At 33.0% G+C, this 15,828-nt stretch overlaps 1 protein-coding gene across 1 annotated transcript in view; it reads right to left on the reverse strand.

The window, feature by feature from the left end:
- The window catches only part of Smp_142900 (hypothetical protein), a gene marked incomplete at both ends in the record, with an annotated part of 21,639 nt that extends 6,184 nt beyond the window's left edge, over window positions 1-15,455 (reverse strand). Inside the window, 6 exons of the mRNA XM_018799898.1 lie at window positions 374-784; window positions 2,589-2,862; window positions 6,452-6,594; window positions 10,576-10,704; window positions 12,292-12,498; window positions 15,381-15,455. Coding sequence (XP_018653765.1) covers window positions 374-784; window positions 2,589-2,862; window positions 6,452-6,594; window positions 10,576-10,704; window positions 12,292-12,498; window positions 15,381-15,455 — 1,239 coding nt within the window. The remainder of the gene's footprint in view (window positions 1-373; window positions 785-2,588; window positions 2,863-6,451; window positions 6,595-10,575; window positions 10,705-12,291; window positions 12,499-15,380) is intronic.
- Window positions 15,456-15,828: the final 373 nt, after the last annotated feature.

A 15,828-nucleotide genomic window follows, 5' to 3' on the forward strand; every position in this document is an offset into this window, starting at 1 on the left:
AAGCGTGAGTCAATTGAAGCTAGACCACCATGGAGAACCTAGAAGCACTGGTCGGCCGTTTCGCCCTATTGTGGGACTCCTCAGCGAGAGACCGGTAGGTCCTCGATTCGAATCTCACGAGGCGAGGTCGTGGATGTTCACTTCCACTGAGCAATCCTACAATAGGACGAAACGGCCATTCAGTGCTTCCAGGTTTTTCCTGATGGTCTAGCTTCAATTGACTCACGCTTTCAACTATGATAATATTGAAAACTTCTCATTTGATAGTATATATTATTAAATTATAAAATGACACTCAAAATATAACTTCATCATGAACAAATAATATACAGTACATCAATAAACAAAAAGAAAAGAGCATTGAACTACTTACTTTTCCTATAAAATTATTATCAATATATACACTTGCTTGACCTTCTAATAATGCATATTCTGATAGATTATGCATTGTAGCACGTAGAAAAGCTTTTGGTGTTTGTTTCGGTATTGTAATATATTGTAATTTTGGTTTAAATTCTAATATACCAATAGTAACACGTTGTGGTTCACCATTACCTTTTATAGATTTTGGTGGTTTTGGTATTTCAAATGAAAGGGATGGAAAATAATTTTTTTTATTTTTTAATATTTTTGTTAAATTATTTAGAGTAGAAAATTTTCCCACTTTTATTGAATTATAATTTGAATCATTATCTTGTTTAAGTATAATACTGTCTAATGATGTAGAAGGGCAATGAATTAGTATACAATCTGTATCATTGGTTAAATGATTTTCATTTTTATTCTGGAAAAGAAAAGTTTACAAAATATTATCAAAAAGTTATGATGTCATTACATTCAGAAAGAATTCATCGTATCATAGGTTAGACATGACTTTGTGATATAGCTATGTTTTAAGAGATTATAAGATCACCTAAATCGGTGAATGAAACGAAGATTCAGCGACATTTCCCTCAATGACCAAACAAGCTAACTATTTGGATGAGTCTCAACCTTCCTAACTAGAGGGAGAAGTTTAAGTTCATAAGAGGGAAATGTATTCCACAAGGAGCCAGAAGTATGAATAACAACAAGCACACAACTTAAGCGGATATATACAGGATAGAATGTCTTTAGGAAACGTCGCAAAATAACATATTAGAAGAGACGACGAACCAATGACATGTAAGGTCCTCCTAAGTGGGAAATACGATGTGAATGTGAAAATGGGGGATTTTGGCATGAAAACAAGAAATACAAATTTCCAAAATAAAATTGATGTTCACTCTGAGACTCGAACCCAGTACCTTTCGCTTCAAACGCAATCCCGTTATCCACTCAGACACTGAGTCCTGATAGCCACTTGCTTGTGTAATGGGGTGAAGTTTAAATTCACTTAGTATTGTTTGTTTGAATCTTCCCATTGGTGTTTATGACTGCAATTTATCCTATGAGTTCTGAAGATCTAACATCCGCAGCAAATATATCTTCATTTTTATTTGAATACTTCGTATTTTACTATTCACAAACTTCAGTGTTAAGTCTAGGAAAACTTTCAACAATTAATAAACTTATATGGTTCAGATCATGAGTCAATTGAAGCTAGACCACCATGGGTTCAAATATCGCGAGGTGGGATCGTGGATGCGCACTGCCACTGAGGAAGCCTACAACAGGACAAAACACCCGTCCAGTGCTTCCAGGTTTTCCATGGTGTACTAGCTTCAATCGACTCATGAATTCAATCATAAAATTGCTAAGATCTCCACAAAACTCCCTTCTAATTATTAAACTTACAAGAAAGAGTTGTTGATCTTTTTCAATTTAAAATTAATTTTATTCATGGATAATTAATGTCGGATAACAAGTTTAAAAAATTATAAAGAATAAGACAAACATATCTGTTATGTCGATTGATTGCGTGCCCTCTTTAATATATGAACGTGCTGATTCCCGCCAATTAGAGAGAGGCGAATTCGTTGATCGCCCAATGATACACAAAAGCCGTATGAGCAGTCTTGGGTAGTTATCAGTCCTGCTTTCTATCTAGCCCAGTCAGTCAAGTTCAGAACATCAATAACTGCCTCTGCGATATGAATCATTATTCTCAAACATACTGGGTTTATACACTAATCAAACTGATCATATTGTACCGTAAAATAGAAAATGACATTTGTATAAGATTTGGCCAAATGTGGCTGTGAATAGGGAGAACAGTAATTAATGAACTAGGGATAACTCAAGAATAAAGCTTACAATAAGAGGAACACGAATACCAATAGTTTAGTTACTTAACAATTATACAATAGGAAATATACGTATCATATTGGTCCATAAACAGTCTTCAAAGTTACCATTCATAAATCTCCACGGGATATAACAATATCAACTTAAGTTGAAAATCTTCTGCCTGAAATCAAATCCAATATTTGCAGATATTTGACAAACACAAATCAGAATACATTGTCTTCTGCTCTTTACTTTTTTTTCACAGGGAAGCTTAAACTCTATACGATGCTTGTAATCTATCTAATCTAAATTTTACTTTTCGAGAGTTTGGTGGAAAAATCTTTACTTTCATATATCAAACAACTAACAATTTTACTTACTGTATAATAACGTTGACTTGATAATGATCTTTGATGATTTGCTCCATTTAATTGACTATGTTCTAGTCTACTTCTTGAATCATTTATTGTTTGATCAATTTGATTGTATGTTTCATTTTTGTATTCATTGTAATGATATTGTCCAGTAACTATTTCTTTTAAAGGAAATAATGATGATGATACTGTTTGATGATCATTTGAATCATCTAAGTGAAATGAACGTGCTTTTGAATTTCTTACAAATTTATCAATATGTTGACGTCTACGAACAACACTAAATTGCATAGGAAAATATAAAATATGAATGGATTGGTTTACATTCACAATGATTATTAAAACACTATGTTCAATCAAATAATTTTATTGTAAGAGTCGAAGATTGTAGATTGGAAGTCAAAAGGAATCAAACAATTGATTTATCCTAGTTGGGTACTTCCTAGGAAAGTAAACCTATAGCTATCTACAAATATCAAACACAATAACGCTTCATATGTTGTGGAGGAGGGCACAGAAACATAGAACCACCTAACTAGAATTCTGTTATGTATATTTTTAATTTCATCCAGCTATCAATATAGCCTGATGATTATTAAATAGCATCGGTGATGACAATCGTACTACCATAAAGAGGGATCTTATCAGTCACTACTTTTAGACGGAATTTAAGTAGTTCACTTTAGATTATTTTGCTAATTAGTATACAAGTATTGTTTAGTTCAATAGTTGCTGAGGATTAATTGTTTTTGAAGAAAATTTTGATCATGACAAAGTATTATTCAGTGAAAAAAAATTCTCGAAGTCAATCCATCACAAAAACTTTACTTAACTTGAATTAACCTCCCAAAATCTCTCATCTTGAGTTGTTATTGTCTGAAGTATTTTGTTTTTAGTAGTAAATATATTAACAGTAAGATAACTCAATAGCTAGATGGATAACGCGATGGCGTTTGAAGGGAATCGTACCTAGTTTTTTTATCTGACAAATGACCTACTGAACCGGTTGTCTACAATATCACGTGTATAAAATAAATTTAACTGACCAGATTCAGATAACCTGAGAACACTAACATCGATCGGTTCAAAGGGATTAGAGTTGAGTTCTAACCTAGGATAATGCATTAGTCATATCCTTTCAGCTAATGCTTGTTATTGTTAAAAGGAAACTGTTTTCAAGTAGTCGTATAGGTCATTACTCAAAGTTGTACATTCATATGGATAACTGATAAGATATTTTGATTTTATCAAAGTATAGATTTTCTCAGCATACTTACACTGACATCAAAACTACATAAAACTAAATAGACGTTCACTAATTTGACGCGTAGTTTAGGGGATATCTTTATTGTTGAGTAAAATTAATTGGCCAAATTAATCACTTGCCCTAGCAAGTTGTTTACTGATATTCATTTCAGGGTTGGTGAAATTATTCAATCTAAGAAGACGTGGTCAGTCGAATTTAGGCTCACTGGGTCCTAAACAGATATTCCCAATGCCAATAGACAACTGTCATTAATTATTGTTCAATGAATGATTTTAGAAATGTGAACTGCTAACTGCCTACTGAATGATCCAAAAGTAATGTAACCACTTGGGAAAAAGAAGCTTCTGTTTTCGATTCGTAGCAAGATTGTCAATTCTAGTTGACAATAGTACGAAACAATTATTCAATGCTATGTAGTTTCTAATGACTGTCCAGATAAGGTCAGTCCATAATGTAAAATATTCATAATTCATCTGAATCAGCTGTTTTCAGATACTACTCTGATATAGCAATATTTGATATTTCTTAAAGTCAGTTCAAAGATTATAAGCAGAGATGCATGGTGGCTAGCAGTCAACGAAACGCGTATCAAACTAAATTCCGCTGCTAACCATCATTCATCTCTGTTTATAGTACTTGTAACTTAAACCAATATCGAGGCAATCCGTTCAAGATGTATATATGTCAATAAGAGACTGATCAATTGGAGTCTTAAACATCAATCAGAAGATTCAAACAAACAATAGAAAAATTAATGAATTCAAAGATGAATTCACTTAGTATTGTTTGTTTGGATCTTCCCATTGATGTTTAGGAGTGTAACTGGTCAGTCTCTTATTAGCCATATGTGCATACTGTGCGTATTGCCTCGATATTGCCTTAATTCACAAGCATTGTAAGCAAAGGTGGATAGTGGCTAGCAGTAGAATGCAGTTTGACGCGCGTGTCGTCCTATTTGGGACTCGTTAGCAGGATGTATCTGCATCTGAGAGTTGACGTTCACTCTGGGACTCGAATCCAACTGAGTGGATAACGCGATGGTGTTTGAAGCGAAAGGTACTGGGTTCGAGTCTCAGAGTGAACATCAACTCTGAAATACAGGTACATCCAGCTGACGAGCCTCAAATAGGACGAAACGCGCATTCCATATTCCACTGCCAGACACTATCCATCTTTGCTTAAATTCAAAGATGTTTTAAGATGGTTCATCAAAAACATTACATTCTAATAATTATTACCTAATTCTTTTAGTTTCATGATTCTATATCTTTTAAAGGATTTAAACTTGACATAATCATCCTTCAAAGTTAAAATATTATGACTGTAATTAGTTTATCTGATGATCTTATCGTCCGTCATACAACTATCAAAACTTAAGCTAAGCTTTTTCATTATTCGATATAAACTTGAACAGTTCATACGTAAAACACTTTGACAGTATCTTCTTCTTTAATCATTTAATTAGTTTACCTTTAACGAAAGCTGTCGAACTATCCTACTACCACTTTCTTGTTTCCTCTTATTATTTTTTATTTCTCCTTTATTACAAAGCCTAAACTAAAAAGTGATATAAGGTGTAATGTTGTTGTTACTGAAGAAGAAAAGATAATTGGAAATGATAATAATAATTGAAAAATCTGAGAAATATGACAAACAATAGAATCTTTTGACATTTGGAGGTCCTATTCTCCATCATATATATATACATATATATATTGATGAGTCTGCTTTTTGAACGCTGGATATAATCCTCCCAGCCGCTTCCTAAATTTTGGAAATACTCCTAAATATGATCACCCAAATGCCGTGGTGCCATCGTGGGTGAGAAAAGTCAGCCTTCCAACTCGAAATGCTCTAACATGTCCCCGCATATTCAACCACCGTCAGGAAAGTCCTACTCACTACCTTCTCGTGGCGGGGGTGTTGTTTAGGAAATTGAAAGGATGACGGATGATCCACCTAGAGGAGTTGGAAAACCCTGATTCTATGTCAATGGTGTACATGGGTTCCATGATTCTGAGGGAAAAACTGGTGTATGAACCTATTGTTGGTCATCGGCTACCATGAGACTGCATCTCCTAACGTTGCTCCACTGCCTTGTGGATTTAACCTTCAGGTCAAAGGCTTGGAATGTGGCTCTCTGTGAGAATCACCTGCTTCGGTTTGTGCAGCCGGACAGTATCATATCCCACACACAAATCGAATGATATATGTGGCGCATATCTATTCGGTGCCCCTTTTTACCAATATTTATGTGTCCAAATAAATAAATACCTAAATCTGAGCTCCCAATAGTAATGAAAACAATAGAATTAAATACTGTATATGAAGGTTAATTTATGCACATAAGATTATGTGTGGTCCTAATATTTATAAAGACTTCCGAAAATACACCAAATGCAATAAGAAAAAGAGTAATTACTCAATCTAATTGCAATGCATGACCCTTCATCGTTCTACCTGTTTTTGGGACATTTCTATTCAATGTTTTCAGCTTCTGGAGATGATATCGTGGAATTCTCGAGGACTCCCACTATACGTTAGTTTTAATGTTGACAACAACAAAAATCAAATAAACAAGTAATTATAATATTAAACTAACTTTTCATTGTTTTTAAATGATAGCTGTTCTAATTTTAATTCTGGTACATCATTGAAATTATCTTGTTCAGCGGTTGATAAAGTTAATTTACCAAATTCCCAATCTTCACCAGTATTTTGACGTATAGTTCCATAGTAAATAATCTAAAAATTGAACAATAAGAGTTTGTTTTCAATACACCGTAAAAGATGTAATAACGGTATAGTTTGATCAGATATTTTATTTGAGCCCAGAATCAATAAATGAAATACTGAAGAATTAGAAAAAAACTGATTGGTACTTCTTCAACATTTTAATCGATTTTAACCCTAAGTTACCTATAGTCTTCAATAATTATCTACTAAATATATTCATTTAAACAAAACTTAATAAGATATTTATGCTGTCTTAATGGTGAACCGTTAATTTTTCTAAATGTGAACTTAGTAAACCATTAGTTATGTAATGATTACAAGTTTTAAAAGAAAATATCTATTTCTACTTCTCATAAATCCGATAATTGAACAATGATAACATGATAAAATGAATCACATTTTCATTGATATCATGAATGGATCAATGTTAGACCACCGTTGAAAATTTAGAAGTGGACGACTGTTTCTCCATAGTATGAAACCCATGAGCAGTGAGCATACACGATCCCTTACCAAGGGGAATCGAACCCAAGACCTTTGATCTCGCGCGAACAGATTTAATCTTTATATTGTAATTCAATCTTGTCTGTTGTGAGGCAGTTACCTACTAAAGACAATGGTGGACGCTCGCGCAATATTGTGAATTGGTTGAAGTTTAACATGAACAACATTGGATGCCGGTCCAGTGGTCTAGAGTTTAAGCTGCTGTGTGCGAGATCAAAGGTCTTGGGTTCGATTAACTTTGGTACAGGATTGTGAGTGTGCACTGCTGAGGAACGGAACAGCCATCCAGTACTTCAAGGCTCTCATTGGTGGTCTAACACTAATTCATTCATGATATCGATTTAAACTCAATAACCTCCACAACCGTATACTGAATCAATTTTTACCAAAATTCGATTAGATTCCCAATGCTATCTTTTTAGAAATAATTACTGAACTTATCAATTTTTCTGGTGAATTAAATTCTCTGCTGTTATTTCTGCGGTAATATTGAATTTTCCACTTAGTTACACTTCATTTATTGTAAAAATATGAGATTGAATATTGAACAAGTTTATACTGATTTTCAAATCATTTAAATCCTTATGTTTATTGATCATAAAATATTAATATAATCTATTGTATATCATGGAAGCATCATTGATGAACAAGGAGGATCTGATGCAGATGTAGAGGCGAGGATTGGCAAAGCAAGGGAAGCATTTCTACAATTGAAGAACATATAGAACTCAAAACAACTCTCAACCAATATCAAAGTCAGAATCTTCAATACGAACGTCAAGTCAGTCCTAATGTACGGAGCTGAAACGTGGAGAACTAATACATCCATCGTCAAGAAGGTACAAGTATTTATAAACAGTTGTCTACGCTAAATACTCAACATGCATTGGCCGGATACTATCAGCAACAGCCCACTTTGGGAGAGGACAAACCGGCTTCCAGCTGAAGAGGAAATTACGAAAAGACTTTGGATGTAGATAGGACATACATTAAGGAAATCACCAAACTTCATCACGAGGTAATCCTTAACTTGGAATCCTGAAGGGAAGCGGAAAAGAGGAAGGCCAAAGAACACATTACGCCGGGAAATAGAAGCAGATATGAAAAGGATGAATAACAACATGAAAGAACTGGAAAGGATAGCACAGGACAGAGTTGGATGGAGAATGTTGGTGTGTGGCCCATGCTCCTCCATGAGGGGTAACAGGCGTAAGTAAGTATTGTTTGTCATATTTTCACTTCATTACATTTTGTGTTGTTTTTTTTATTTTTCAACGGGTTTCTACTAAAATATCATCTTTATTATTACAATTTTGAGATGGTGGAGTAGATTTGTAGCTCAGGCGGATGATTTTGATTGAGTTCTGTTCTCTGAGGAGGATGATTTGGTCATGGAGCTTTTATCCTACTTCTTCCAACTCAGAGAACAAAACTCCATCAAAATTATGATATTTATTTAAAATAAACTGATTAAGTGACTTTTAATAGGAGAAGCTGAAGATTCTTTTTTCACATTGTTTGCTCATTCTATTATGGATCTCTAGGGGAAAATTTCTTGTTGTTTCTTTTCTTTTTCTACTTGACTTATTGTCAAAGTAATTACTTAAGAAACTTTGTTTGTCTTTTGATGAACTAGAAGTGATTTTTTTTCGTGCTTTCTCTCTATCGAATTCTTGTTTTTTTTTTCTTCTTTCTATTAGTAACCTGGACATTACTAGTTGTCTGATGATTGTTTTTTTTTTATATAAGGTGGTATAAATTTTGAATATTTACAGACTAATAACATTTTGTCCCCTCCCCCCTCCCTACCGTTTCTTGTTCTTTGTATATTCTTATTCACTACCTCCATCAACAGTATAACTACGTTATTGATCATTCTTATCATCAACATCATTAATGTAATTTATTATTATCTTTGAGTGAGCCCCCCTTTTTTTAGTTCAGTAACTGTTCAAAATCTAATATTCCCAAGGGAGTGTAAAACATTTTGAATTTTTTTCGAAGCCAATTCAGTGTAAAAAAAAAGAAAAAATTGTCCACCTGAAGGCAAACAAACCAGAACTCGTCTTATAAATTGTAGTTTGTCTATTTTTTTGATAAAGCTCATTCTTTCTATCCTTATTCCACTTTAATTCTTTCATTCAAAATGATTAAATGACTCATACATCTATCTATATACAGAAAATATTCATTTAAAGGAATTTATCCAGTTTATTTGATTATTGAATGTGGTTTTTTTCACCTTAACACTTGAACACTTGAATATTCAATGTTTCAATAGTTTATAGTTTACCATAATTAAATTGATGAAAATGGTTGTTTAACCTTAAATTTAAAAAAAACGTTTGCTTAGTGAAATTACTCAATATTATGATAAATTATCAGAAAGGGTTTTATAGAGATTTCAGTATTTTCAATAGTTGAAAGCTTGAGTCAATTGAAGCTAGATCACCATGGAAAACCTGGAAGCACTAGACGGCCGTTTCGTCCCATTATGGGACTCCGCAGTGGCAGTGCGCGTCCACGACCTCGTCTAGGGAGATTCGAATACAGAACCTACCAGTCTCGCGCCAGAGCACTCAACCGATAGACCACTGAGCCGACCGGCATCCAACGGTGTTAATGTCTAACTTCAATTAATCCACGAAATTGAGCAACCATTCACCAATGTCTTCAGTGGGGTTCAACTACGTCTGTTGTGAGATATCAACTCACTGAAGACAATTGGTGAACACTGTTGGATGCCTATCGGCTCAGTGGTCTATCGGTTAAGTGCTCTGGCGCGAGACTGGTAGGTTCTGTGTTCGAATCTCCCTAGGCGAGGTCGTGGATACGCACTGCCACTGAGGAGTCCCATAATGGGACGAAACGGCCGTCTAGTGCTTCCAGGTTTTCCTTTGTGATCTAGCTTCAATTGACTCATGCTTTCAATTATTGAAAAATTATGATAAATATTGAATAAGTGACAGAAATCTATGCTAAATTGCTTCAAATAATTTATCACTAAAAGACCTTGTTTCAAATATATTTTTTTGGGTTGAAGATGATTCTAAGTATTAGTCATTGATGAGAATAAGTTCTATTGAAGTTTAACATTATGTCTTGTCAGTATAGCGTTGTGGAGATTATTATTATTTTGATTGAGATCATGAATCAATTCATGTTAGACCATCACTAGAAACCTGGAAGCACTGGACGGCTATTCAGAAGTCTTACTTACTTAAATTTCAATAAAATCGATAACATTCAAATTTCATAATTAAGGACAGTTGAATGATAGGTCTACCAAATATCACTACGTAAAGACTAAACGTTTAACAGTTCAATTCATGAGTCGATCTAAGCTACATCACCATTAAAAACCTAAAAGTAATGGACAGTCATTTCGTCCTAGTATAGCATAATCTAGAGAAATAAACAAACTTATTTGAAAAAATTTAAAAACATCACGGAAGTAAAAATTCACGAAAAATAAGAATAACTTACTTTTAATGTTGCTGTCGAACTTGAAAGTCTTATATCATAGCTAGGAGTCCATGAAACATGATCTACTGTATACGTTATTTCTAAATCTGGATTTAAAGATGAATGTGCTTCTAAAAGTACATGAAGTTCTCTGATAAATATTACAGAAAGAAAAGTTAATGAATTGAAGAAAATAGTATGAACATCACATCATAAATGAGATAAAAATATTCACATTCATGTAATAAATAAGATATAGAATTGTAAGCAAAGATGGATAGTGGCTGGCAGTGGGATCCAGTTGGACGCGCGTTTCGTCCTATTTGAGACTCGTCAGTTGGATGTATCTGCATCTCGGAATTGATGTTCACTCTGAGACTCGAATCCACCAACGTTCGCTTCAAACGCCATCGCGTTATCCACTCAGCTACTGAGTCCTGATAGCCACTTGCCTGTGCAATGGGGTGAAGTTTAAATTCACTTAGTATTGTTTGTTTGAATCTTCCCATTAATGTTTAGGACTGCAATGCTTGTGAAATAAGGCTATATCGAGGCAATACGTACAGTATGCGCATATGCCAATTAAAGATTGATCAGTTTCAGTCCTAAACATCAATGGGAAGATTCATACAAACAATACTAAGTGAAGATATAGAATTGTTTATAAAGCATTCAGTATGACAATATTATTATTAACGGCTTTATTCATTATTATATTTTTAGTACAATATAAAGTTCTTAGTACAAAGTAATTCAATAAGTTTCCTTTCCTGATCTTTTGACCGATCCTGACAATAAATATTGAGTGATCGTCAGTTAGGTGTTAGCAATTCACGAATCAACATTTCAATTATGTTCATTCATTTCAATGCATGTTGTCAACCAACACAATGTCTTTGATTGTGTTCATTTGTAAGTTGTACAATGAAAGGTCTTACACTTTTCATAAACGCACCTGAACAACTTATGCGATTAATAAGCATAATGATGTGTTAAAATAAACGAACGAACAAACACAGATAACTTGTTGAAATATTTATGTGGTAGGAACAGGTCGCCTAGATATTCAATCAAACCGCCACTGGAAATAGATCAAATATTTTTCAATATTAACTGACCAATGTTTATAATACCTTCACTTCTCTCTTTGAATAAATTTAACGAATAGCTACGTTAAAGTGAATGTTGTAAACTTGAATTAAAAGTTTGTTTTATCCTTTCCTAGTTTCATCAGTAATGTTTCAATTAACAGTCTTTCAATAAATAGATGTAATTTCATTAAACCAGTTTAAATAGCTGATTTATAGTATCACTTCACATACATTAGTAACCGTTGGATGAAAATTGGCAATATTAATCATATACATATACATATTATTATTAATCATATACATTAATCGAAATAACTTAAATTACAATATTCTATAGTTAAGATCATGAGTCAATTGAAGCTAGACCACCATGAAAAACCTGGAAGTACTGGACGGCCATTCCGTTCTATTGTAGGACTCATAGGTAGCAGTGCGCATGCATGATCCCATCTCGTGAGATTCGAACCCAGAACCTATCAGTCTCTCACGCAAGCGCTTAACCTCTAGAACCACTAAGCCGGCATCCAACGGTGACTCATGATCTCAACTTTATAAATATTACTAAAATCTCCACGAAACCCCCTTCTCATAAATTACAATAATCTTTTCTTCAACCTTTTTTTTATTTATTAACTTACTTAGAAACTAAATGATTTTGACATAATTCAATTTCATCAAGTTGTTCAATTAATTGATTCATTGTAATTTTACATTGTTCTAATTCTTCACTAACATTAATTGTATCTTCATCTAATTGTTGTGATTGTACTGTATAAAGTGTAAAAAAATTACGCATTGCTTCTACTTGATTAAGTTGTATTATTTCATTTTGAATTATCATATTAGAATTGGACTAGAATATAACAAAAGAAAAATAAATAAACAATAATTTTCAATGTTCAATGGTTGTTGAATAGTAACCATTATTGAAAAAAAAAAGATCTTACTAAATAATTTATTTGCTACTAATTATAGAAGCTTAAGTGGTTTTAAAGAAACTTTATAATTTAGATAAGGATTCAGTAGCTGAATGGATAACGTGATAGCGATTGAAGCAAAAGGTACTAGGTTCGAGTCTCAGAGTGATCATCAATTTCGAGATGCAGGTACATTCAACTGATGAGTCTCAAATAGGACGAAACGCGCGTCAAACTGCATTCCACTACTAGCCACTATCCATCTTTGCTTATAATGCTTGTGAATTAAGTGATTATCGAAGCAATACTCACAGTACGTACATATGCCAATAAAGGACTGATCAGTTGTAGTGCTAAACATCAATAGGAAGATTCAAACAAACAATACCAAGTGAATTTAAAAAAGAAATCGTTTAACCATGTAGTTGCATAGATGTAAGATTATTAATAATTCAGTACTTTCGGATGATTTACTACTTTCAAAGTAATATGTACAAATTAATATTGTTGTTTAATGATTATCGGTTGTCTTGAACAATTTACATTGAATACTGTACTCAGAAATCCTAGCTAGTACTTGTTCACATATTTGTAATGAGAAGCAGCATGACTAAACAGAGTGAATAGAATTATTATACCACAATAAAATATAATTTTCAATAAAATGAATAAATCTCAGTCCTAAAGGAGGTCAGTCACTGCCAGTATAGCTCAGTGAGAACGTCTCTGACTGTGAAGCTGGGTGATACGGGATCGAATCCGTCAAGGAACATCAGTTCCCTCAAGAATACAGGTAAATCTTGCTGACGAGTGCCAAATATCACGAAACCTGTGGTCAGAGTTTCCTGTTGACTACCTTCAACCACTACCTCATCTCAATATAGTGCATGCAATGTTGAGACACCTAGACTAGTCACCACATTGCAGTTAGGTCGATAGGATTTGATGTGTACTAAGAAGGACCTGACATACACAACATTGATCATCATCCAGTGATCAATCAATTGTAAATAAATAAAAAATATTGAAAATGCACATAGATTATTACCAATGATCCAAGTTTAAAATATTTTACAACAATGCTAACACTATAAGCAAAGATGGATAGTGGCTAGTAGTGGAATCCAGTTTGACGCGCGTTTCGTCCTATTTGGGACTCGTCAGCTGGATGTACCTGCATCTCAGGGTTGATATTCACTGACTGACCATTTGCAGTCCTAAGCATCAATGGGAAAATTCAAACAAACCATACTAAGTGAATTCAATGTTAACACTGTTTACTTTAATAAGGAAGGTGATAAATCTTTTCACCAAGCTTCTTTTTCGTCGAGTCGGTGAGTATATGAATGTAGGACAAAAGTTTAAATTGAATTATTTAAAGCCCATTTTACATTTGATCATTCAAATTAAAAAACACAAAGGTCTTTTAAATGAACTGATATAAGATATTAAATTATATAAAAAACTAATCAGTGATACATAATTATTTCGTTTGGTTGTTTAGGTCTTTTCAACTGTATGTTTTGAATTATTTCTTCTGGTTAGCGTTTCTTTTTAGCGAGTTTGTTTTTCTACTGGATGGGGTCACTAACCCCATGCTCAACCCTCCTCCTTTACCCAGGCTTGGGACCGGCAGTAACTCTAGAATAGCTACAGGCGGAGTTTTTTTCAACTGTATACCATTCACAATTTCATACAGAGTTGAATCTAGAAATCTTAATTATTTCACACCAATCACAGTCTATTTGAATTACTTAATTGAAATCTATCATGTAAATTTTCAACGTCAATCAATTCTTGTTCAGAGTACTTCGTGAGCTAGAATCTGTCTCTATTTGTGATATTATCATAGTGATACTTTAAGAAACTGTGATGTTTGTATGAACTAACGATTCTTTTGTGATTGTTGTATGCCTGATTTCAAATTGCAAATTCAACGCATTCGTTTATCCTCACCTACTTCTGTTCCATCTAAATTGAGCTTTTTCGGGGATCTCTAATTCGTACAACAATTCAAATTCTTCTAATCGTAACAAAAACCCATTTAGAATCTAGTCGTTGATTATAATTGGTAATATTCATTTAATCGACTGTTTTGTGGGAGATATGTATACTTGGAAGATATTTTCATCCAGAACTGCCTAGTGTACTTTAGTTTCCGATTGTTCTTCAATTGACATTAATCCATAATGATAACTGATGTTAAAGTATGTAAAATATTCACAAAACATTTGAGTTAACAATAGATAGTAAAATGAATGTGATTTCCTTTCATGTTTTGTTTTGATTAAGAACAGTTGTAAATTGATGTATTATTGCTTAAAGAACTTAACTTTCAGTCATCTGATAGAATTTTTGAACTTTATTCAGTCTACTTCACTCTTATTAGTAATACTGAGCAAATAAACTTTACCGTTCCATTAAGATAGCTAATTGTAAATATCAGGGACAGCAAATAGTGAACATTATTCTATATGAATGACTATAAGAGCATCGTTTATGAACAACTAGAAAAAATAAATCCCTTTAATAAATTAATCATACGGATAAAAATGTATGATAAGATGATAAAACAAAAGACTCTTCAATTCATTGAATCCAATAACAAGATAATGACTAGGTCTACTTTACTCATTGATGTATACATTGATCGACAATACATCAATACGACCTAGAATTTGTGCATATTACCATAATTAATAGTAACTAATACAAACTGTATCTTCTTGATTCTACTTTTTGACCATCTTCATTATAATATCATTCGTAATATTAGCTTACTTGCAAATTAAAAGACTATTATAATGTAACAGCTTACATTTTTCTCTTTGACATTACAATCTTTAATCATATTTTTCATACGTGTTAATGAACGTGTACGATGTGATTTCATGGTACTATTCGATTTGTTTTGATGAAGTTGACGAATTTTGTGCTGTTGTTGTTGTTGTTGTTGATGTTGGTGGCGTCTTGACATTAGAAAATCACTATTATTATTAGACAACTTCATTCCATTCATACTACTTATAGTAGTCATATTATTATAAGTAGTATAATCATTGAAATAGTTAAGATAATCTAATTTATTAACATGATCATTATCATAATCATCATGATTATTATCATGATCCTTTATTTCATTACTTACATTCCATAGTAAATTATTTGAAAAATTTTCTAGAACATTCTGTTGTTTAAATAATCTTTGATAACGATTAATTAAATAATGATAACGTCGTTTCTCTTTACGTAATTGTATTAATAAA

This window comes from Schistosoma mansoni, chromosome W (genome assembly GCF_000237925.1).
Source record: "Schistosoma mansoni strain Puerto Rico chromosome W, complete genome".
Lineage (NCBI taxonomy): Eukaryota > Metazoa > Platyhelminthes > Trematoda > Strigeidida > Schistosomatidae > Schistosoma > Schistosoma mansoni.